Raw genomic sequence first — 25,680 nt, forward strand, 5'->3', positions numbered from 1 at the left:
CTTATCATCTGTAACACTGACTTGACTTAAGATTCATCCCTACATTGTTGTCTCAGCAAACAGAATCTCTACACAGAAAAATGCAAAGCGTTCATTAATCCATTTCTAACTATGGAGGGATTGTACTGTGCACTGTTCTGGCCTAATGTGCACTCCTTCCTTGGGCCTGAGCGCTGCCTGAATCCCTCCCAGGCCTCTTTCCCCGGGTTTCTCTTATGCCATTTCCTTCTCAACTGTCCTACTATTCATATCAATAAATAAACTAAAGACACAAATACTAAGGGAAGTGGGCTGTACAGTACACTCCGGGCAAAGTCACTGTGACCTTCACTAGGCCTATAAAATTATACTAGTGCAGTGCAGACAATACCCGTTATCAGAGTGGATGCTAGCCCAGTGAAGCCATATGAAACTCCATATTTGGGCAGGGCTGATTTGATTTGTTCCTGTTGTTGTTGTTCAGGTGAGGTAGCACATTGGCTGAACACTGACATAATCGCCAACTAGGGCTGATCATGACATTTTCCTTAATAATAATTGCGATTAACGATTTGTTTGTTTGTTTGTGTGCGTTTGTGTGTGTGTTTTAGCATTGAACATTGTAGCATATAAAAATATATATTTTTTTTAGTTTTGTCAAGTGATTTGGGTGATTTGGAAAAGAAACCCCGGTCCGCCCGATAACAAGATGCGCACATGCACACGCTCTACAGTCATTCACAGTCCTTCTAAAAAAAAAAAAAGGGAAAAAAGTCCTTCTTCAAAGGCTACATGCACTTACAGTACAAATAGTACCAAGCAGATGGCGGCAAACATATTCTCAAACGCTCTCCTTTTTGAACCGCTATCGCCATTTTATCCGCCAGAGATCCACGACCAGGGGAACATCTGGCTCTCTATACCTGCAAAGACACACTGGGCCTTTCCACAATATCTCTCTCTGTGCGTTTCGCCTCCGATGGTTTGTTATCTTTGGTGTTGGACACTTGGCCTTGGTGCAGCTGTATTTACAAGTAGCATGCTAGGTCCAAATTGATCACAGATGGCTCTCGTCGTACCTGAGATGAGGGCGTACGTCCAACTCAGCAGTCTGCAACTCACTTTGTTTTCCCCTTGAAATTCCATCTGGGGGTTTTAATGAACGGTGGCTTTGATAGGCCTGCCTCGCAAAATGTATCGGATTAAATTATCCTGCACTCTGTTTGTATAGTCAGCGATGGTTATCAGCATCGGCAGGACAGACACAATTGCACACAGCTTAACGGCTCTCAGAAGCACAACATGCACGTTTGCAAAGACAACAGTGGCACTGACAGATTTCATAAAGTTGATTATATCTCAGGTCAACAGCACAAGGATCACAAATGTTAGATGTGTGTGTGTGTGTGTGTGTGTGTGTGTGTGTGTGACTGTGTGCGTGCGTGTGTCTGTGGGGGTGGCAGGAGGGGGGGACTGAACTTGGGGGACTCCAAGACAATTGACTATTAACCACTTGAATCAAAGCATGCCTATTCTGGGGGGGACCAATCTACACCTAGCTTGTAGCCAATCTAGAAGCTCACAAAAGAGGGTATGCACGCACGCACACACACACACACACACACACACACACACACACACACACACACACACACACACACACACACACACACACACACACACACACACACACACACACACACACACACACACACACACACACACACACACACACACACACACACACACACACACACACACACACACACACACACACACACACACAAAAGAGAAGCCACTAGGCAGCCATTACTAAACTGTCCTCTCCAGATTGATGTGACATTGATCAGTACATTAGCTGAGGAGTCAGTCTGAAGTACTGCTATATGGACACATTGAAGCCATCTATAATCAGAATAATTTAGCCCTGGGAAAACCACCCTGCTCCAAGACTGAAATGTCGGGAGGTACTTTGGATTGATGCATACATCAGTTATCCCTCATCCATTAACCCTGACATCCCTTATCTGTCTGCACCTGTGGTTTACTTCCACTTCTGTTTGTCATTTCCTGAACATTTGTAGGCTAATCACCAGGATGTTGTCTCTTGAATACTAAAATGCAGGTGACCGTGTGTCTGTCAAACAAGGAGGTTATTGCCGTATTTAAATCTTGACTTAGTTTTAGCCTTTAGTTTGTTTTAGTTTTTTACAGTTGAGGTTATTAGTATAATTTTTTTGGATAGATTTACAGTAAGCTGACAGAAAATGGGGAGAGAATCGGGGGTGACGCGCAGCAAAGGTCATGGTGATGGGGAGTCAGACCCGTGACACGCAGCAAAGGTCATGGTGATGGGGAGTCAGACCCGTGACACGCTGTCAGGATGACCAGCCGAGGTGCCCAGAACGCCAGCCTCCCGGGCTCTCCACTACTTCTTTGTTGGGACATGAATTGTGTGTCGACCGTGTGGTCAAGAGCCAAGAGCGCTAAATAAAGCAACAATTCCTCTATTAAAACGGTGCTCTCTCTGTGACCCTGTGAGAATGGGTACTATGGGTGCTGGCCCGTGGGTTGAGAAACAGAAATGTTAGCTCTCTCTGTTTTACAGATACCACTCACGGGTCAATTTGTACATTTCAGGGTTCATTTGACACTCCGGATGTTACCATGCACGGTTTATGTACCGTATTTGAAATAACCAAGGTCTCTCCGCAGAAACAGACCCCATGCTGCTCTGACAGATGTGCCATCATAATTACCTCATGGCTCCATGGCTCTTTCTGACAAGCAGGAGAGAAAAGTGCGATGGGTTCAGCTAGCAGCCTATACTTGTTATCAGTGAGCTTCCAGTAGGTTAGACAAGAGCCAGACTAGAACCAAAGAATGTGTCCATAGGCTGTTAGTGCCATGTCCAAGACACAGTTATCAGGAACCTCTGTATTCATCCCAGACCCCTCTATGTTTAGTCAACGGGTATCAGCAGCCAACTCAATTTGGCAACGCACTTCTCTGTCTCAAGTGTTGATTAAGACGTGTGTCTTAAGTGGCAATGCCAGATTACGTCTTGTATCTATACCAGTGGTTCTTAAACCTTTTCATGTCAAGGACCTCAAAATTGATTGATTGGTCACGGACCGCCATCTGAAAATGTTTCATTGTGGAAGAGAAGATTTGTGTAAAAAAAAATTGTTGCAACATTTCAACATTAAAAACATAAATAAATAGCAGTTGTACAGTTCAGGATACTAAGTGACGTGCTGTGCGCTTGTATTATGTTCTTATAGCCAATTGTAGAATATATTTAAAATATGGATAGTGGTTGAAATGATAGTGATGCTGTATTAACAAATTTAGCTGGGTACCCTTTGGAACCCCCCCCCCCCCCCCCAAGGACCCCTGGGGGTCCCTGAACCCCACTTTGAGAACCACTGCTATATAGATATATTCTCAAAGAATATGTGTAATTAATGGGGAGCGTCCTTGGCCATAAAAGGTGAAACCTGGTCTTTTACATTGAATTTTCTTTTACAATTTAATTTCAGCACATTATTTCCTGATTATTAATAAATTAAATATTTGAATATAACCAAGTCAGACTGGTTATGATTGGTCTAATGATGTATGTTTGAGGTAAAAATAAATAAAACACACAAAAGATATGCCTTCCTCAGGGACCAGAAATAGGTCTGGTGTAATCGGTTGTGACATAGATAGGAAAAACGCTATCGTGACCTTTGACTTCCCCGTGCATGTGAAAACCATTCCAGTGAGGCCATTTTGAAGCCCATATATGAAGACATGAAGTAAGCTTTGGGATGTATTCCAAAGGTTCAAGTAGGTGTCAGAAGTACAAACACATCCGAAGGCTCTTTGCATCGCCTCACCATTCCCACAAAGGCACCCGCCCTCTAATTAAACAGTGCGTTATAATATTATATTGATTAAATTCAGATGAGCCGGAGTGAGCTCATGCTGCACTAATTAGTCTATTATCATTTGTGAATGCAAGATGATTACTACACCATAGCTATGTTGTCATTTCGGTATTGTATGTTGCTGTAGTAACATTTTGTGTGCATGGCCCTTATATCCAGAATGAGTCAAACCTGGCAGTGTGCTGAAACCTCCTCCACTGTGTCACTGATTGTTACAGTTAAGTTATTGGCCTCAAACTTAAACTTATCTCACATTTCTCTCTCTCTCTCTCTCTCTCTCTCTCCCTCCCTCTCTCTCTAACCCCCCCACTCCTAACCCTTTATTTTTTTATTTTATTCAGAGCAAGTGCCCCAGTTAAGAAATTGCTTACATCCCACTCGGTCTCGGGCTGGTTTGAAATTTCCCACAGGGTATGTACCAATATGCAGAGAGCACACTTCGACAGATGCCATCGGAGAACAAGCATATGAATTACCAGGCAGTCTGCCATATCTGAGTTCACACGGAATGGCATTAATACCTGATTAAGACCCAAACAACAACACAACAACAACAACATGAAAGCCAGAGCAACTGGGGGAGCAGGTAAAGGTTTCATCATTTATATATTAATGGCTTTACTAACAAAGACACCCAATGCCCCCCCCCCTCCCCCCAACACACAGTCACACAGTCACACAGTCACACAGTCACACACACACACACACACACACACACACACACACACACACACACACACACACACACACACACACACACACACACACACACACACACACACACACACACACACACACACACACACACACACACACACACACACACACACACCCCTTCCCTTCCGAGGTCCCAAAATGTCATAGAACCCATAGGAGCTTACAACATCTATTGGACTTTGAAAAAAGAAAAAAAGAAAAATGTGGGTGGGTGTTCATATCCAGTCAGCAAATCACATTTCGATGAATAAAATATCTGCCACGGTTGACCATAACTAATTCAGAAGCCATGATATATTCATGGCTACAATTAAAGAAAACACAATCCCTTTAAATTTAAATGGCAGTAAATATTGACATTATCCAATTAAGTCACAATCTACATTAATAGGCAAAGTATCTTAACATGAATCATGAGCACTTTAGCCCCCACAACCACACCTGTATCATTCTGGAAGGAAGGGTAAAAGTTTCTTTCACAGCCTGAAAAGGTTGAGCCACTCTTATGACTTATCTTGGGCAGCTGGGCTACTTAAAATGTTAATAAGGTAAAGATATTGAGTTATTGTATACTGTTTACTACAATGTTATACTGTATAATGTTAACATATCAATATCACATAGGAAATAAAAAAGTGAGGGGTGCTCTTATCATCGTACATCATCATGCATCATCTCATACTGGCCAATCAGAATGCCTGTTGCCACAAATTTTCGTCATATTTGGCAGACATTTAACCTAATTGTCTCCACCAGGCCGAAGGCATGTGGGGAGAGTATGTTTTGCACTCCGTCCGTCCGTGTGTCCGTGTGTCCGTCCGTCCGTCCGTCCGTTAGCAGCTAATCTCGGCCACCGTTAACCCGGTCCATGCCACATTTTGCACACACACTCCCTGGATGCCAACGATGAACCTCTGCCCCAAACTTTCCAGAACGGCCTGTTATAGCGCCACCAGGAGGCCGCTTTGTGCAAAACAAGTTTTTGCACAGTACACCTACAGATTTTGTCCAATCATCACGCAAATTGGTACACAGTCTCTCTAGAGCCATTCAACGAAACCGCTCTTTCAGATTTCTCACACTCCATCCTGATTGGTTAAGATTGGCTTCCAAAGTTCACAGGAGTGCTCAGTTTAAAACAGAATGCTGCAAATCATGAACACATCGCGTGATTTCCGTGAAATTGTGCACCCACATTCCCACTAGGCCGAGGACGAAATGCCACATGAACAATTTCAACTCAGCCTCAAGGTGGCGCTATAACTGGCCAAAAAGTGTTTTACCTCTAACTGCACGGATCTGTGGATAACTTTGTATGCCAACTCCCTAGAGGCCAAGGAAAAACCTTTGCCTGGAATTTTTCACATCTGCTCTTTATAGCGCCACCAGGAGGCCCACATATGTAAAACACATTTTCTATTATTACTCCTTCAGATTTTATCCAAATTTCTCGCAAATCGGTACACATGATCTCCATAGTCATGTGATCAAGACAGGTTTGTTTGATTTCTCATATTCCATCCTGATTGGCCACGATTGGCTCCTACAGTTTTCAGGAGTAGCAAATGGCCACAACTCAACGCAGCGTCCGATTGCGATGAAACTGTGCACGCATATTCCCACTAGGCTGAGGAAGAATCCTGGTGGAGACCTGTGCCGATTGGCACTTTATTTTATTTCTCCTTTCATTGTTGATGGCAAATATGAGACGTGTGGGGACAAGATGACGTAAATGTTCCCTTCATTATCAATGGCGTTTGTGTTGCGGACATTTGACGTAAATTCTCCCTTCATTGTCAATGGCATTTCATGTTTGTGTTGCAGACATTTTGTGGGGGAAAAAGCAGGGGCTAGCGCCTCTCAAAAATCACACATGTGTGAAGTGAGGGGCGCTCGAGTCTCATCCATCATACATCATCATACATCATCTCATTCTGGCCAATCACAATTTGCGTCCTCACTTTTGTCTTCAATGTTTGTGTTTACACAAACACTCAAAGCTGGGCATAGGGGGGGTAGCGCCCCTCAAAAATATATATTTACTCTTCTGTAAGAACTACTCCAGTATTGTTTTTACAAGGTAGACAGACGACCTAGTCCGGCAGCCAGGTTTCTTGTTTTGTTTAACATTTGGTATATCGATTTTTTATTTGCCATAAAATATTGTCTGATATACATACATTCATGAATCTATTTGCTGACCGGCTGTCAGCATTGAGCAATTGTTTTATAGGGGGATATATGTAACCATACCATTAACATCCTATATAAAGTAAGATTTTCACATTTACATTATGCTTTATGTAGCACGCGACATGTCTAACTAGGGGGTTTTCATGATTTTGAATCCATTCCAAGCATTAGTTTTGCACAAAGTGTTTTTTGTGCAAAACTAATGCTATACAAACTATACAAGGTTTCATTTTTCCAGGCAACTAGAGTTCCTACTTGCACTTTATACATTGAAGATGGCCACCTGACATTTGTTTTACCAGGTGCACCTGGTGACTACGAATGCTTTATAAAATAAATGTATAGGCCTATCTACAGTAGCGTTACAAGATCCAGTGACAGGATCCAAAAGGTGGTATGAGAAAGGTTTTAATGTAAAATGGCTGATGGAGATGGAGCCTGTAAATCGACAGCCTTTAATAGGGCCGATTCATACTCCTATTTTACCTCTGTTTCGGCGCTGTAGTGCGCCGAAGAGACGACTTTAGGACGGTACCCGCCCCCCCCCCCCCCCCGAACCTCAAATGACGTCACATTGTAGGCTCTACAGCGCCGAACCGACTTTTATTCGGCTCTAAAATAGGACATGCTCCCTCCCCCTTACACCGGACGGCCAAACACCCGGCGACACCAGAACAGGCTCCAAAACACGCACATTGGACAGAACTTTTCTCCACACTGCTGTCCGGACAGCCTACAGTGATGGAGTCAACTAAATGCTCTGCATGTAGTTGACTCCATCACAGACAATGGTCTTCAAGCCTTTAAATGCCGAGTTCATAGACATCTCCTGACCCCCCCTCACACTGACTGTTGAGCTGCAGTGAACCGTTTGATTGGCCAATGGAAATTATGTATGTATTATCTTACTTGGCTATTGTTCACATAAAATAAAAAAGGTCAGAGTGTACAGATGGTACCAGTGACATTTATGTTAGAAATGAGTCTCTGCTTGGCAGAAGATACAAGGATTAGGTCTGTAAGAAGTGCAATGAACTGATGCTTTTCAAAGGATATCCAATCAGTCTTTGGTCAATGGCCTTTGACTTTAAAAGCATGGCGTCCACTGCAAATCTGTACTGTGTGTGTGTGTGTGTGTGTGTGTGTGTGTGTGTGTGTGTGTATGTATGTATGTGTGTGTGTATGTGTGTGTGTGTGTGTGTGTGTGTGTGTGTGTGTGTGTGTTTATGTCTACTTCACAAATGGTTGTTTCTACAGATTGTAAATTACTGTCATTGCAGGGTGTATGGTGATGGTCTAATTATTCTATTATTATAACCTATTATTGATGTATTATTTAATGTAATTCCACATATTCCATCTTATATCTACAATAAAAATATAAATAATTATTTTTACATAAGAAATAGAAGCAAAAGAATGAAACACCGGACACAATATGGCGCTACTGCAGAGTAAAGCAAACGTTATAGACCTCATGTATAACAGCTTCAATTTGTAATAGTCAACTTTCACTACTGTCCCCGTTGACTCAGAGCTGCCCCGCCCCCAAATCTGTTCTGTCACTCCAGTGTACAGCAGCAGCAGAAATGAATTGGCTGCGATGGCAGAGGTGACGGTGAGAGAGCATCCACAGGGAATCTGAGGAATGTTTACATGCCGATTTTGCGGAGGCCAATTTAGCATTTTCTTCTGGCTCAGACTGACTTTAACTGAGCCAAGTATGTGTATTTCCTTTATGACTACTGCTCACAGTCACCGTTTCATTTTCTATAACACTGAGTCAGATATAGATTCGTGGCTGTCAGACTGCTTTTCTTTGCTTTAGAGGAGACTTGATATCTTTTACAAATATTGACTCAACTGATCGCAATAGTCTACAGTAGAATTGTTTAATTTAGTGGCATTCCCCTTTAAGTGGTCGCTGTCTCAGCTCTTTGGCTCTACTACTTAATAGTTACTCTAATAGATGTCTTCCTGTTCTCAGAACTTATACGCTAGTATAAGGGGTCCATTTTCTGTGTTGGTATGGAATCCATAATAGGTATTGATGCAAGAGAACACTTAACCCAGGACACTGAACCATCTCTGAACCTGTTTTACAGACAGTGAAATGTACTGGGATGTGTGCTTACACATGCAAAATTGGCAACTGTAAAATGATTGTGCAGAGGTCAGATTAATGCTAGCCTAGGCTAGTTAAAGGACCACTTCACTACTTTTCAACCTATCTTCATATAATAATAGGTCCTCACTAATAATCATGAAAGAATGGCACAATTTCTTCCTACTCTGTCTGTGTCTCATAGGATGGCTGTGGGCAGTTCAGAAACCGTCTTCCAGTGACATCATCAATGGGGAATACAAGCTAATAGAAACTGCAGGCTTTCTAGTCCTGAAAAGTTGCAATGCGAAAATGGAAGCCATCGTTCTAACGATAATACATTTTTGTAAAAAAAACTTGTTTAAAAAAGAATCTGCCTAATGATGATGTCACTGGAAGACGGTTTCTAAACTGCCCACAGCCCTACTATGAGACACAGACTGAGTAGAAAACAATCGTGCCATTTTATCATGATTATTAGTGAGGACCTATTATATGAAGATAGGTTGAAAAGTGGTGAAGTGGTCCTTTAACAATCTTTTAAATAATAAAGCTTCGTTATAGAAACAAAGTTCCAGTAGCTCTAATCATTATAACTAGGGGTGACAGTCATACACCTGCAGCGCATTGTTAATGAATACATTAAAATGTAGTTTATAAATGGTCCAATAGCCAGAGTAAAGTATCTTTGATGTGAAATGAACACTGACAGGTTTACTATGTGGCTACACCGTGTGAATGTGTAGTTGCGTGTGTCGTGGCATTTATCTTGACCACCCACAGGGTTGTTAGTCTAGTAAAAAGTTAAAAACACACAAAGACTCAGTCTGTTGGCACAGACTTCCTATGCTCTGCCCCTGCCTTCCTTCTTAAATGTAAAGGCAGCAACAAGACATGGACAGTGATTTCTGAGCATCTCCTTCCTTTTGTAGCTAATCTCTGTGGCCTTTAGTGTGAGGAAACAGTTGCATGTAATGTATACAAGACATACCGTAATATGACACAGACATAGAGACAGACAAGGAGAGGGAGGGATGAGGGATATAGAAAGGGGGAGAGAGAGAGAGAGAGATAGAGGGGAAGAGAGAGAGAGAGATGGGGGACGGCAGATTGGTGGGCTCCCTGATGCCTCTGGCCCCTTGTGTGTGTTGTTGGTGTATGTGTGCGTGCGTGCGTGCGTGCGTGTATGCATGCGTGTGCTGCTGAGCCTCGGAGAAGAGTGTCAGCATGCGGTGCCTCTGAGAGAGAGAGAGAGGGGAGAGAGAGCAGAGGGGGGAGAGAGAGGGGGCTGATGTTTCCAAAGGGGGCCCAGGCAGTTACCAAAGGGAGGTGGAGATTTACTATCCCACCCAGTCAAAGTGCTCCACTGCTGCACGTACACACACACTCGCGTGCATGCACAGTCACACACGCACACGCACACACACACACAAACACACACACACACACACACACCTAGATGCACGGAAACTCACACAGATACACAAACATACACACTCACACACTACTTGAGCACACGCCCCCCACTCACGCACCACTTGCAAACTCTCCACAGGAAACTGTGAGCCATAATGCGAAGGCACCTCCGAGCAGACGGGTGCGCTGCTCAAACCAAGAGGGATACGCTGCGACTTTGATAGTGCGTTAATTACTCATGTGATGTGATACAGATGTCTGGGGGCTTCAGCCGAAAGTTCGCCTGACGCTTTCCAAGGGGCCAGGCAGACATTTTAGGAGCGGTAGGTGAAAACCAAGCATATTTATTATTTATGCCTATCAGTTTGCGTGCTGTCACGGATCCCAGTGGTGCAGTGCTGATGCTAAACTGTGATGCTACTTGAAGGGATGGCTGCTAAATACTTTTTTGTGTACTCGATGACAGCCGGGACTTTGAACAGGAACAACTCTTGGCTATACGAGTTTGCCTGTGCTGTGATGTGATATGAGGAAAAGAACTCCAAACTATTCCTCTAGAGCTGACAGCCGCTTCAAAACTTTTCTTTACCTGTCTTGCTATATGGAATGAAATTAGTCTCATTTCCACCTTCTCTCTCTCTCACACACACACACACACACACACACACACACACACACACACACACACACACACACACACACACACACACACACACACACACACACACACACACACACACACAGATTAAAGTTGTTGTACATTTTTCCTTGGTTAAAACACACAAAGTTTATTGGAGGAAAAGAAAATCCAATTAGGAGAGCGAACCCCACAAAGACCATTTATCAGCTTGTGTTCCAGTTCCAATATTAACTGCTCCTTTGTTTGTTTAATCACTTCCAATTTCACTTTTCTATCCTGTATGAGTTCTCTCTCCTAATTGGATTAAATTGGTATCACGGCCTAAACATTTATTTTCCTTTTTACTAAAGAAAGAGCTAGAGAGATGCTGCTGAACAAATACTCCACAGCATTAGGAATATAGAGCAATTAACACTTATTTTAACAAAGCAATATGACTAACAGTAGCTTTAAGCATTTTAATATCATTGCATTACACCATTCAAAAGCGGTGGTCAAAATGAAACATTGCAATGTATTTGATTTTGATTGATTTTGATTTGAATTCTAGACAGAATTGCACAAGTGACTGCAGGACAGATGTAAACCGATTCCCTCTTGCTGAAGTGACTCTTTGTTTTGTAACCGCCAGTCTGAGCCTTTCTAAATCAGAAACAGGGGAATGTGTGCTGAGGAGACCGCTCGCAGACCAAAAGCCACGCTAAGGGGGGCACACTGTCCAAACAACCCCAAAAGAAAAAGAAAAAAACGAAAAACACAAAGTCTGGCTCGGTCGTTAAAAACCCTTGTTAACTTCCAGGAATGATTGAGAGCAAACGGAGATGTCTGATGTACAATTATGTTGATGCCTATTGCCTACCTACCCCCCTTACCTGACTGTAACCAGTCTTGGCATCTCCCATCTGTGCCCCTTTGGCAAAACCTTTTTGAAGTCTTAAGGAAGTTGTTAAGACTTCCACAAAGCATTTGGAGAGGGGGGACAGCAGCACTGTCAAACTTTCTTCTAACTGACATAGTCAGGCTTAGCTAGTTTTCAAGCGGAGACAATTATGCTAATACAGTTAGTGGGAATGCAAAACATTGTTGATGTTGCTTTCTTATAGTTTGCTGAAGTCTGAAAACAACCTAATTTCCTTCTCTTTTTCTCTTACTCACCAGAGATATACTGGGGCATTGGTCGTTTCATTTTCACAGCCCTGTCAGTGAAATCAAAGTGTGGAATGTGTTCTATAATGGGCGCCCCAGTCGTACATGTGTTGCTGCTAATGGCCTGTATGGCAGCCAGCGGAATGTGTGAGATAAACGGCAACGAAACCGACGAGCAAGACTCCCTCTCGAGCTTTGTCCTCGACGCCACCCTCCAGTTCCCCGGCTTCCACAGCACCAGCAGCCCTCCCTTCGGGACCCCGGGGGGGCCAGGGGGGGGCCCGGACACCAGCGCGTTGGGGACAGGATCCTGGAATGGAAACGCTAGCGTCGCAAGGAAGCCACTCCCACCTCCACCATGCCTCATCTCCACCTCCATCAAGGGCTACTTCAAATACATCAACACCGTCATTTCAATCATAGTGTTTGTGGTGGGGCTGGTGGGCAATGCCACCCTGCTGAGGATTATATACCAGAACAAGTGCATGAGGAACGGGCCAAATGCGCTCATCGCCAGCCTGGCTCTGGGTGATCTCATGTACATCACCATTGATATACCCATCAATGTGTACAAGGTACAGTATGCTTACTTATCATAAAGAGATCGACCGATATACTTATTAATGTGCAATCATGCTACATCTACTGATTTACACAAAACATAATTAATTGTAGGCCTTTTACATGGGCCAGTCCTATACAATTTTCACCCCAAGCATCCCGGTTTTGAGCATATAGGTTAAAGAAAATGTCCAAACATTTTAAAAGAATGTCAAGGTACATAATGTCAAACGAATACAAAAATGTCTTGTAGATTGGTGATTTTCATCATTTTTCATATAAATGAAGTACATAGTGCATAAGCAGTCTACTAACAAGTTGATGGCCCCCATGGCAACACACTTGTCATATTGGGTTCCTAATGATTATATTATTTGGTTGAACATTCCAGTTTCTTTGCTGAAATGAAGATGTGTACAGCAGTCATGGAGGAGATAAAGCAAAGCAAGTTGAACTACAAGAGAAGAGTGAGGAGTGAGCGTAAATAGATAATCAGTCAGACTACGTTATCTTCCTAGTGTAGGAAGAGTAGTGATGAGAGAAGCAGGGATTCGGCCAGCTTGAATAAACACTGAAATCATCTTATAGTCTCACACATACCAGTCACCTTGTTCCGACCTGAGACATTAGTCAATGGCTGTCTTATCTGGAGACTGTAATGAACATTGTACTGGTGCTGGAATTCAATCAGATGCTGATTGTAGTTATGATTATAGTGTTTTATATGTTTTCCGTATAAGTTAAGTACAGCTTAGTCTGCTTTATTGGTAGGCCTATTCAAATAATTTTAGCTAAGCATCCATACAAAAAATATTCTTAATTGAATCCCATGTCTTTACATGTAAAGCAAGCATGTTTTGAAAAACATACATGCACATACAATCAGAAATGGTATAATCATAAAATGAATTAGAAGGGAAAATATTGTTAGTACGCACCGACCTCAAATTGGGTTCAATAATGGTGACTTGCAGCAATATCCTGGGAGACCAATTCAGGTAACTCAATATGTTAAGAAAGGTCCATCCATAGACGGAAAAACGAAAGAAAACAAAGCCACCTGTTAGCAATTACCAGTGATTGTTTCAGTCACGGTTGTTGTCACATGTGGTGACTTTCTAGACTCTAGTCCAACGTCACTCAGCATAATTATGTACAAATCCTTTCCTACATACAGTATACTTTAGCGTGGGGCACAACATTTGTACGTTGAGTTTAAAATTACTTTCTGCATCGTAAACTGCAGAGCAGAGCCCACTGTTGATGCCCCCTGTCTTTCTTTTGGGTTTGGCAGTGTATCCCATATTAATCAGCTATATACTTGCACTAGTACTAGTACACACACGCAGACTAAAAACAGCGATCTGGAGCCTCTCTCTTGCTCCTCTTAGCTCATGGGCCCATTCAAACAATAGGGGGACCAGGATGCCCTGTGAAGTGCTTCCTTTGGCCCCAGCCCTGAGAATCTCCCATAATGTATGTCTTTGTCCAACCCATGTTAGATCCTGTTCAGGGAACTGTGCCAAGTAGGGGGGAAAAAAAGTTTGAGCTGCAGAACTTTGTTTCTTGAAGGAAGATATATAGCAGTTGTATTAGTGAATCTTATTTAGTTTTATTTACAGAGAGCTACCGGCAAAATACAAATGGCACGTTTTGTAATCATTACTTGAGTCTTGACCATAGACCTGACTGTTTCTCTGTATCAGACGATGCGCTCCAGATGGTGTAATGTTGATGGGCTGAACTCTCCCACTGACGTATACATGACGACAAGTGCTCTTTGATGTGGTTTCGGCCAAGCTGCTGGGCCTTTAATAGCTGCTATAGATGGTCATCTCCCAGGCCATGTTCAACAAACAAAGCAATATAAATGTCTTCAATTTGCTCCCTAATCACAAATCACTTCGACTGACTAATGTCTTAATAGTGCCGGCAGTTTACTTAAGCAATAACACGCAAGATAGAGTGCTTTATCATCGTTATTGGCACAGCTGTGCTGTGGCAAAGTTACCAAATATGGCAACATGAAAATCATAGACATATTCTAATAAATAAATAAAACAGTATAATAACTATCATTATAAGAATAATTTCTACAAGAAAGTAGTCCCTGACTGCCTGCTAAATCAAGGTTGTTGCTATCCCATACAACTGCATGGAAGCTCCTGCATATTGATAATAAACATTTAAAGTAGTTTTAAATGTGGAATTAATCAAAAGATATTGAGCAACTGTGTGGAAAACTTTTATCAGAAACTTTGTTGGACTGTATCTATAGGTGAAACTTAGATACTTAATTTGACTCTTTTTGATACAGAGACAATCATGGCGGCAAGACTGTTCGGGAGGAGAAAACAATATTTTTATCCAAAATGAGTTAATAGTACAGGCAGACTCTTCACATACAAGAGCATGTCTGAAATAAATGTCGGAGCTGAAATTGACATGTAAATATGAAATAAATGCTTAAACATGTAGCTAGGTGTAATGTTCACAGAAGTGAACCTTTCAAGCCTGTTTTCTCAACTCGCTGTTTTCTGCAAGACATTATCCTATAAGCCATATCTACAAAACTGGTGGGACAAACTGAACAACCAATATGTCAATTTGAAGCTATGATTCCCTGCTTTCATATGACATGAAAAAAGAAAATTAAAAAAAAATTCAATGACTTAGCCTCGGTCAGAAATGGTCAGTTTTAGATTAGCCAGTATTGTTCTGTAAGCATTTTTCTTATCTGTGGAGTGATTTACAAATGCAGAATTCATAGCCATAGCCATCAACCTAGTCTTGTGTGCCCAGACAATTGTGAGAGGCAACAGTCTGGCAACACGAGAATCTATCATCAGTCGACAACCAATCATATAGTGTGATTTGACCAAACATTATTATTACCGGTATTATTATTATTATTAGAAGGAGTAATTGTCTTGTAATGTTCATTGTTGTTTTTTTGTATACCAGTATTTGTATTGTCATTTGTGTGTAAAAAAGGAAAATAAATACATTGTTAAAAAGAAAGAGATGGAATATTCAAAGTAAAAGTAAGTAAAACAGGAAAAAGACTGAGGACATAAAAACAAATATATATGTATTTTTAACTTTTAAAGTGGAGATGTGGGGCCCTACATTGTGCCACCCTTATCCCCAAACGTATGTAAAAAAAAATACTATTTCGAAAAACATTTTAAAAATAGTTTAACTAGCCGATCTACATCGACACGTTGTGAGCTTGTAGATCGGTTATTTGAACTATTTTAAAATGTTTTTTCAAAATAGTAAAAAAAAATGGCAAATAAGTTTAGAGATAAGGGGTAAGGTTTGGCGCAAGATAATAGCCTGTGGGCTGTGAACTTTTTTGATAGCTGATAATACAAATGTCGAACTGGCTAAGAAAGAAGGATATTGAGTGTTAATCTGAGGTCTGTGTCGTTGTTCTCCCTCCAGCTCCTGGCCGCACGCTTTCCCTTTGACAGCAGCATGTTCGGCCTGGCTCTGTGCAAGATGATGCCTTTCCTGCAGAAAGCCTCCGTCGGCATCACCGTTCTCAACCTGTGTGCGCTCAGCGTCGACAGGTCAGTACAGTACCACATCGAACCCTAACTCTGCTTATATCTTGCATTGTCAGATGGCCAGCTGCCAATGTCTGAACCTCCTTATGCTATCATTAGAATACTGTAAATCTTGTGTGAAGGCCACCATAGTATGCCAGTAGTACAAGAAGTACTCAAATGCTTATAAAGCAGTATAAAGCAGCAATACCACATTGACGTCTCTCCGGCTCTTTGATGAACACAAAATTCATTCAATAAATACTGTTAGATAAGCGTGTCCACTAAAATGTAAATGTTTATTCACAATTCTTTGATGGGTTCTTCCGTAGCTTGTTAATGTTTGCATTGTAGCTGCCTTTGTAAACAATAGATAGGCTACATTTAAGGGACACCCATCATGCTTTTGATGTGTGTTTAGTTGATTGTTATCATAGTCTATTCAAACAATAATATTTATGACAACCCATATGGACAGAGATAAATGCCCCCTTCTGTATGTTTTTGACTTTTTGTGCTCCTACAATTCCCATGATGCACTTCATCGGCCATTATTGGCCTGGCACTGGTTGCCATTAGATCGACTTGTTTCATATAGTTAAGGTTACTATTTGGTTTGGCTTTCAGTTTTCACATTCACAGATTTCACCTCGGTAACATCACACCATCACTGGAGTGAAGTGCACAAATTGTCTTTTTAGGCAGTGTTTTTAGTTTAGACAACATACTGTAGAGATAAATTGTGGGGAAATGTATACAGGCGCTTTGGCATGGGGGGGGGGGGGGGGGGTCAGATCAACATATGTGTTATATGGAGACGGCCATTCATGGAGCGTGTCAAGAGGTGACTGATGGCCATATATGGTGGCATGACGTGTCACGAGGCGTGATGGACTGACAGCCATATATGGCCATATATGGTGACGGAGCGACGGACATGTTTTTCAGTAATCTGTGACTTACAGTCGCAATAAACCTCAAACACAAATGCCAAGGCTTTTTAAAGGCAGACACTGCAACCCCAAACTTGTCAAACACAAGTACTGCTTGGTAAACCAGATACACTGTGACTGCCGTACTAAAACTTGAACGATTCACCCCTGACTGAATTGTCCCAACTCATGTCCATGAAACTTGCCAAGCTGTTTGAAACTGTGCACGGGAGGGGATCATTGTCCACAGCTGAATTCAAACCAAATGTTTTTCTTAGTTCGATATGGATGTTAGACAAAATACATGTGAAACAAAAGGTTTCAGGTATGTTTCGGAAATGTATAAGGTCATTACAAATGGAACACTCCTGTTGAGAAAGTAATTTTTATATGCCCGTTTTCTTTCCATTTGCTTTCCAGTTGCTCATACCAGACAATGTTTCAATTTAGAACTATAATGAAGAGCAGAACTGGCCATGAGAGACATTTTTATAATGTTAATGCTAAAAAGGTAAAACAAAACAACAACACATTTTTATATCGATAGCACGGATCTCATTGCATGGTTTTAACAGACAAGTCCTTTTCATAGTAGCTTCCATATCCATAGTATTAATGAATATATAATGAAGGTGGATAGCTCTGGCCCTGTCTCCTCTCACTTCACAAAGACACAGCTTTACAGATAAGAGGCTATAGCAGGCCTGTTCTGAATGGGATCCAAGGTTCAACAGAACAGATATCTTTAATGAGCCTGTACCAAGAGAAAAATAAATGGAAAATCAAGATGCCAAATGTGTTATCAGGATACGATGCGGCTTGTCTTTATGTGTGCATTACCAGTGCTGTCTCTCCCTTCTCAATGTTGAAGGAAGAGAAGGAAAAAAAAGGTGGCTACATTACCACTTGGTAAAATATAGATGCCGCCATGTTGTTCAACAGAGAGATTCAAATGTGTCATGAAAAATATATTGTTTTTGCCATGAAAGCTTGATGCCGGATTTTACTAAAACATTTCTACAAGTGGTTTCCATTAATGAAACAAACAAGCAAACAACTATTCAGAGCATGGGAAACATAAGCCAACAGAAAGGCAGGCACCTCTCTGCCAACATGGGCCAGTCTGTTTGGAGGCTTCACAAAAATATAAATATTAGATCCTGAAAATAAACAATTGATCATCTCCCGTCATTAAATCTTTAACGTTTTGATATTCTTTACTGACTGCAGTTTGTTGCATTTGGTGCCTTGCCAATGCCATGCATAAACATAGTGAGTAAATGAATAAAAGTGGAACTATTAAATATAGTTCCACTGAAAAATAACTCAATTATTCACAAAATAGTGAAAATAGCAGTTCTACAAGCTCACAAGTTTGTAGATCGGCATTTTTTCCATTATAGTATACTATACAATATAGGGCTTAACATATTACTTTCCTATTCTGCAGTAGAAGCAAATTAAGACATGAACTCTCAGCCAACTAATTGCCAGAACATAAATTGTAACTTCTGTAGTGGGAGGTCTGCCGTGTGCACTTTGACTCTTGTCATGTATTCATTGTGTTCTCATCCCGTTTTTCACTGAAGACAAAGACAAACAACCACACGTGCACAATACAGTTTGCTCATCCCTTCTCGACTCATTTCCTCTCCTCTTCTCTCATTTCCTCCCCTCTGCTCCCATCTCTTCATCTGTACTCTGTACTCTGTACTCTGTGTGTGTGTGTGTGTGCGGCTGTGTGTGTGTGTGTGTGCGTGTGATGTCGTAGGTATCGTGCTGTAGCGTCATGGAGTCGCGTGCAGGGTGTGGGCGTTCCTCTGCTGACGGCCATAGAGATTATCTCCATCTGGGTGCTGTCACTCATCCTGGCAGTGCCTGAAGCCATTGGCTTCGACATGGTCACCTTCAACTACCGCAATGAGACCATACGCACCTGCATGCTCAACCCAAAGACACAATTCATGATGGTATGCTATACTATTTGTCTCGTGCCAATGTTTTGCTTTGTTCTTGGAGGCGGAATTAACTCTCTGCCATACCGTTCATTGTGCTGATAAATGCAGGCGAAGCGCTGTTGAACATGGCCAAAACAACTATGGCTGGGTATTAAGATAATTAATGAGTCCACCATTCGATACGGTTTCTGAAAGTGATAGTGTTGAGTTTAGTATTCATCTTGAAGTAATATTAGGTTGGACATGCTGTGTCTGTGACTTTGCATACTTGAACAGTATTTAACCGTCGACAGTAGCAGTCCATATTTAATTTGTGACAATAGTAAACAGAAATATCCTTACATAAGGGTACATTTCCATATTCTAACCATTAAATTAACACTAGGGATTTGTATAAATCTTAACTATGGCATATCATACCAATTTCCATCAACTGCAACATTTACGGCTTGAGAAATGCTATCAACACATTGCTAATGAAACAAGTCCAATAAAATATTGTCAACATTGCCAGACTAAACATCTTGAAAACTGAACGAGGAAAGAAACTGTCCTACCTACTCTCTCTCCCTTTGAGGAAATCTGGAGATTGCTGCCTTTGATTTCTCATGATTGGAGGGCGTAATTGATCACAGGCCACATGTGCAATTACGAAGGGTTGATGTATGGTGGCCTCGAGCTGGGCCACATGTGTGCTGTGTGTATCCATTCCACACAAAGAATGGGGGGGGGAGCTATTACACAGGGAACAACAGAACAATGCTGAGGTCTGGACCATGTGATTTCTCTTACAGTTGATGAGGCATGATTTGAACACAGCTGTTTACTGTTTATCAGGAAATTAAACAGTACACGGCATGCTGCCTTCTGAGAAAGAATTCCTTGGCAAAATTCATGACCTCGTACTCGATGCACAATACACTAAGACAAAGATATAATAAGGTCGCCTTAGGTCAGTATCATGCAGAGAATAAAAAAAGGTCGATTTGTGTATAAAGGATTTGGGGATTGTATTCATGTAGCACATTTGAAAATAAATAGTTTTAGGAATTTAAGTGCATATGCGAATAAGAATCAAACACCAGGTAGGTGGCCAGAAAATACACATATGTACCTTTTCACCTTTATGTGAATCATTTGTGAGCTCGACACAGGAGACAGCTGAAGTCTGTACCAAGGCCATTTATAGAAAGACGTACATCTACTACAGTACCCATACAGTACCCGTGCTGATCTTTGGGCCAATCACAAGAGCAAAACTACTGATGTTTGCAACCGCATACCATAGCCGCAGCACCATGTTCATCGTTTACGATACTGTAGTAGTAGTAGTTTATGATACTGTAGCATCATAAACTCAGATTTTAAGCTTTGTGGATTTGGAAATATAATGGATAACATTTCGAATGGTGTGTGGCTGTCTCCCTGCAGTATTACAGAGACGTGAAGGACTGGTGGTTGTTTGGCTTCTACTTCTGCGTTCCACTGGCCTGCACAGCTGTCTTCTACACGCTGATGACCTGCGAGATGCTCAACCATCGGAACGGCAGCCTCCGCATCGCACTCAGCGAGCACCTCAAACAGGTCAGCCGAGACGCTCTGTCGCAGAATGAACAGAACGACTGTTTCTGGGATGTAGAGATGCAGTGCAGAGGGAATAGGGCTAGTATAGAGCCCTGGGGGGGACCCCAGTCAACAAACTATTAAGCCAGAACATGCAGTGGTCACTGGTGGTTACCACTCTGGAGGTGAGGGACGGGCCACCATGTTGATGGAGTGGACATTAATAAGAGATTGTGATGCCAGTGCCTCTTCCTCCCTAACAGATCAACCAAAAGGTCAGATTTCTGTGCAGGTGGGCTGTGGGGGAAGGGTGTTGTTAATATCAAATCTCTGTTTTGTTGTCACTCTTCCAACATGTCCCTATGGTAACAGCCAGACACTTTACAGTTTTCTGCTGCTATTAATATTACATGTGTCTGCATCAACTCTCTAATGGCTGTGTGCATGTGTGTGTGCGCATGTGTGTGTGTGTGTGTGTGTGTGTGTGTGTGTGTGTGTGTGTGTGTGTGTTATGTTATGTGTCTGAATGCAGAGGAGAGAAGTAGCCAAGGCGGTCTTTTGCCTCGTCCTCATCTTCGCCCTATGCTGGTTCCCGCTGCACCTCAGCCGAATCCTGAAGAAGATGGTTTACTATCAGAACGATGTGGGCCGCTGTGACCTCCTGAGGTGAGTCGTCTTGACCTCCATTTGAATCCACAATCTCCCACAATGCCTTGCAACAAAATCACGTTTAGAGTTGGATATATTGTTGTAGAAATATAATATAGATTTCTTTATAACCAGTCCCCTAGGCCGCTTCCTTTTCTCCTAAATATCTTTGCAGAAAATTGCCTACAAGCCAATCTACACCTCACAACTTGTGAGCTTGTAGATCGGCTATTTTCGGCAAAGACATTTAGTGAGTCACAACTCATTGTGTTGAGACGCAGTTTAAGCTATATATTTTTGTTCAACGCTCACCCCAGAATAGGGTGCAAAACAAGTTCATGTGGTTAATGCATGATTGTGTAATTGCCAAAAGAAAAAAAATAGCAATTGGAGGTAGTCACAGGCAGTACAGTATTTTTTCCTTATTTGGCTGGAACAGAGCTGGACCTATAAACCATTATCTGGGCAACAAAATGATGATAGTAACTCCTCCAGACAGACACACCGCTGGAGTGACTCAAAGTTATATTTAACATTCACCCTTTAGATATTTAGCTGGTGCTCTTACAGTATCTAGAGTGACTGAACAACAGGCTCAATAGACAAAAAACACCAATAGCAAAGAGGCCAAGCGTCACAGAAAAACACAGGGTCTGGTCTGCTTCCCGGGGGTCCCACGAGGGGAAAGTGCTTGCCCCCCACCGCAGCACGTGATGTTCAAATCATCTACAGTGTTGGCCTGTTCAGCAGCCAGCGCATGTGACATTGGGACTGGGATGGATAGTGCACTGGGGTGTCACGGTCAGGTAGACGTACGTGGCTGGAAGAGTCATGTGGTTAAGGTTGTGTTGCTCTCCACGAACAATAGGGGCTGGAGTATACAAATGGGGGAATTAGTATAAGAGCTCAATACTAGGCCCTCTCCTTTTATCATTCTACACCATCTCTTCGCTGATCTACAAGCGCTAAACGTATGATCACAGCTGCATGTGAGCTTGCAGATTTATATAGCTATTTTCTCTGAATGTTCACCCAGGGACACTAGGGTCCATGTGGTTGATGAGGCAGACAACGCAATACCTAGACTGATTGATTGTGGAAGGAAAGCTCCCTCGTGCCAAAAGTATTAACTCTCACAGACCGGCGATGATCCCCAAGTCAAATGAAACAGGGTTTCAAAAAGGGCCTTGAAATGAAGTTATGCCGTTATAAGTAATTCAATAAATTCATGGTTGATTCTTCGTCCCGGGATTTTAGCTTCCTGTTGGTCTTGGATTATCTCAGCATCAACCTGGCTACAGTCAACTCCTGCATCAACCCAATCATCCTCTACTTCGTCAGCAAGAAGTTTAAGAACTGTTTCAAGGTAAAGACTATTCACATCTATCACTGATGGTTGTCAATGCAGAGAAGACACACTCACTCTTTCTTTTCGCACGCACTCACGCACGTTCGCTCTTCCATGGTCATCCACCCCCAAGTTGTTTTTTTATTACCATTCTTTTGGAATAAAACAAAGCTGCACCCTTGCACGCACCCACCCAACCACTCACACAAACAAACACGTTCAGAAAGCCACTAGTTTAGTCTGGCATGTTAAAGACACAGACATTATGCACGCACGCACGCACACACACACACACACACACACACACACACACACACTCTCAATTGTCATACAGTCTTCAAAATGCAGTTTCACCTTTTTCCACTCTCTTGCACGCACAGACACACACTTCCAGACACTTCCAGACACTTGAGTAGTACAGGTAAAATATCTCATACAAAAATCCATCCACCACCCCAGGTTTGTTTACTTTTTGATGACTTTCCATGTGGTCGATTTGGTTGGAATTACAAAACGGAACAAAAACAAAAGCAAAAAAACTAAATACTGGCCTCTAGCTTATAGTCAGCCTGCAGTAAAACAAACAGTGCAGTCAACTCCGTGCCCACGAGGCCCAGGCAAGCGGCCGGTGGTGATGACATTCCATGAGGAAACTGTAAAGCAGCCTGTTGATTTATGTGCTCATTCTGTGGTCTGAGGTCACATACTGAACATGCCTGTCAGACTGAACCTGGGCTGGAGATAAGCCATGCCCCAGAGAGAGAGAGAGAGAGAGAGAGAGACGCACGCACGTCTCTCACTCACTCGCACACGCACACGCACACACATATACACAGTATGACAGCAGTTGCTAATATGAGTCGCAATACAGGGCTTTGTCTGGGTTACCCTGGTGCAGGTACATGACAGTTGACACACATGTAATGTGATAATAAGTACACTGACATATGGACTATAAGTCCTCACATATCCCATTCTGACCTGAGATCAGAATCAGATTCATAACGAGGTTTCCACTGGACACACACTGGTCTGATGAACCCATTCTGACCTGAGATCAGATTCTAAAAATGTCAGTCGCTCTTCGATTTTTCAAAAATAGCAGACCTACAAGCTCGTATCGCGCCACTCGGTGGCGCGATATGAGCTTGTAGATCTGCTATTTTTAAATAGATAAAGCATAACATGATGCTAACACCAAAATGGGTGCCCGTTCAGAATGGGTTAAGTCCTCACATATAGCGCAACAGCCAGACTGCACTTGACAACACATATTTTACAATGTCTTATTCAGCCAGCTTCATGTCGGACAATACAGCAGATAATGATGAAGACAAAACTATGAAAAGATTATCTTAATATAGCTAGTTTTCTAACTAACAAAGTGAAACATATGGTACTGGGACAATAAAGCCTTATTGGGTGACAGCGCAGGACAAGATAATATTATATTATATTAGTCTTTAGATGAATATGCGGGAGTAGCCTATGCCGAGTCTGTGTTTTTAACTGAACACAATAGTTTACGGACAAATGGGTGGGTTTTAATTCAACTTGGTAGGAATTATAGGCTGCTCCAAAGAGATGTTAACTAATGGGTCAAAAGGGGTCCGAAGTAAAGGTCACACTCACAATCAAGGTCACGGTCAAAATGGAAATGATCAGTAAGATCTAAGATGCCCTGAAGAGATGATAAAATGTTAAAATGTCAAAGGTCATTCATATTCCCTTGTACAATCTGTTGCCTCACACCAAATCTGACATTGGACGACCTCTGGTTAGAGGCCCTCGGTAAGTAGACAGTTGGATATAGAGCAATTGACTATTACTCAAAGGTCAAGGTCACAATCACGGTCAAGGTCAACATGACAAGTTGTCATATCTCAGAGTAATGTAGAACAACAGGTATTGGTGAAGTCAGGGTTTGCACCTATGAGCATTTTCTTTATTCACTTTTCCCCCCTTCTTCTCCCCAGACTTGTCTTTGCTGCTGGTGTTACTCAGACAACCAGGTGACCAGTATCGGCCAGATGAACGGTACCAGTATCCAGTGCAAAAGCCCTGAGCCAAACAACCTTAACACGGACCGCAGCCTCCGAAAGGACAGCGACTGACCCAGACCCACCCATCACAAACTCCTGGACCTAACTCCCTATAGACTGCAAGCTGTTATTTATACCCCAACCAGCTGTTATAAAACACAACAGGATCCATCACTGCTCACCACGACATAACAACAAAAATATATGAATATATTTGATTCCGACACTAAAGCGTGTGTGTGCTCAGCACCACTGGAAGCATGTGTGCGTGGAGGGGCTGAACGAGGAAGTGGACTTAATAGACTAAGACAATGGATTTGATGATGTACAGTAGCTATTTGCAGCCTCTCCGCGGGGCTGCACTTCCCAGACTCGGGGCTTAACCCAGTCTGACCGGGCACCCATTCTGGCGTCAGCATCATGTTATGCTTTAGCTATTTAAAAATAGCAGATCTACAAGCTCATATCGCGCCACCGAGTGGCGCGATACGAGCTTGTAGGTCTGCTATTTTTTGAAAAATCGAAGAACGACTGACATTTTTTAGAATCTGATCTCAGGTCAGAATGGGTTCATCAGGACCAATGTGTGTCCGGCGGAAACCTCGTATGAATCTGATCTCAGGTCAGAATGTGTTAAACGTCTATTCCCATGGCCCAGCAGAGTGACGGTAGAACCGTGAGAGAAGAGGAAGGAGAGGAGGGCGAGAAGGAGGGGGCTTTTGCAGGATGCAGCTGAACGGTGCCTATAAATTACCACCAATCAGTAGCCGAGGCGAGCGTGCTATTCACATAAAGGGCAGCTCGACTGGGGCTGGAGACAAAAGGTGCAGGAAGGAAAGGCAGGCCGCCTGCTGTCAGAGGGGATGATGGGAGAGGAGAGCGCACACACTGTCCCCCCCACACAGACTGCATGTTGTTAACTCAAGCAGCTTCTAAATCTCTGTCAC

At 42.4% G+C, this 25,680-nt stretch overlaps 2 protein-coding genes across 2 annotated transcripts in view; both read left to right on the forward strand.

The window, feature by feature from the left end:
- lsm6 (LSM6 homolog, U6 small nuclear RNA and mRNA degradation associated) overlaps positions 1-18,471 on the forward strand; it is a 304,254-nt gene extending 285,783 nt beyond the window's left edge. The window contains exon 6 of the transcript XR_014569257.1: positions 18,460-18,471. The gene's annotated coding sequence lies outside the window, so the exon portion shown is untranslated. The remainder of the gene's footprint in view (positions 1-18,459) is intronic.
- Positions 10,482-24,922, forward strand: ednraa (endothelin receptor type Aa). Its single transcript, XM_083765322.1, has 8 exons — positions 10,482-10,667; positions 12,143-12,705; positions 16,139-16,266; positions 18,946-19,144; positions 20,564-20,716; positions 21,228-21,361; positions 22,601-22,709; positions 24,668-24,922. Exons 2-8 carry the CDS (start codon positions 12,205-12,207, stop codon positions 24,803-24,805), a joined length of 1,362 nt encoding a protein of 453 aa, XP_083621448.1. The 5' UTR covers positions 10,482-10,667; positions 12,143-12,204; the 3' UTR covers positions 24,806-24,922.
- Positions 24,923-25,680: the final 758 nt, after the last annotated feature.

Source organism: Protomyctophum parallelum, assembly GCF_964188405.1.
Source record: "Protomyctophum parallelum genome assembly, chromosome: 5".
NCBI classification, from domain to species: Eukaryota; Metazoa; Chordata; class Actinopteri; order Myctophiformes; family Myctophidae; genus Protomyctophum; species Protomyctophum parallelum.

Coding starts and splice junctions, on each gene's coding strand:
- ednraa (XM_083765322.1), top strand. CDS start 12,205: ATGTGTTCTATAATGGGCGCCCCAGTCGTACATGTGTTGCTGCTAATG. Junction 12,706..16,138: donor TACCCATCAATGTGTACAAG/GTACAGTATGCT, acceptor TTCTCCCTCCAG/CTCCTGGCCGCACGCTTTCC. Junction 19,145..20,563: donor CAAAGACACAATTCATGATG/GTATGCTATACT, acceptor GTCTCCCTGCAG/TATTACAGAGACGTGAAGGA.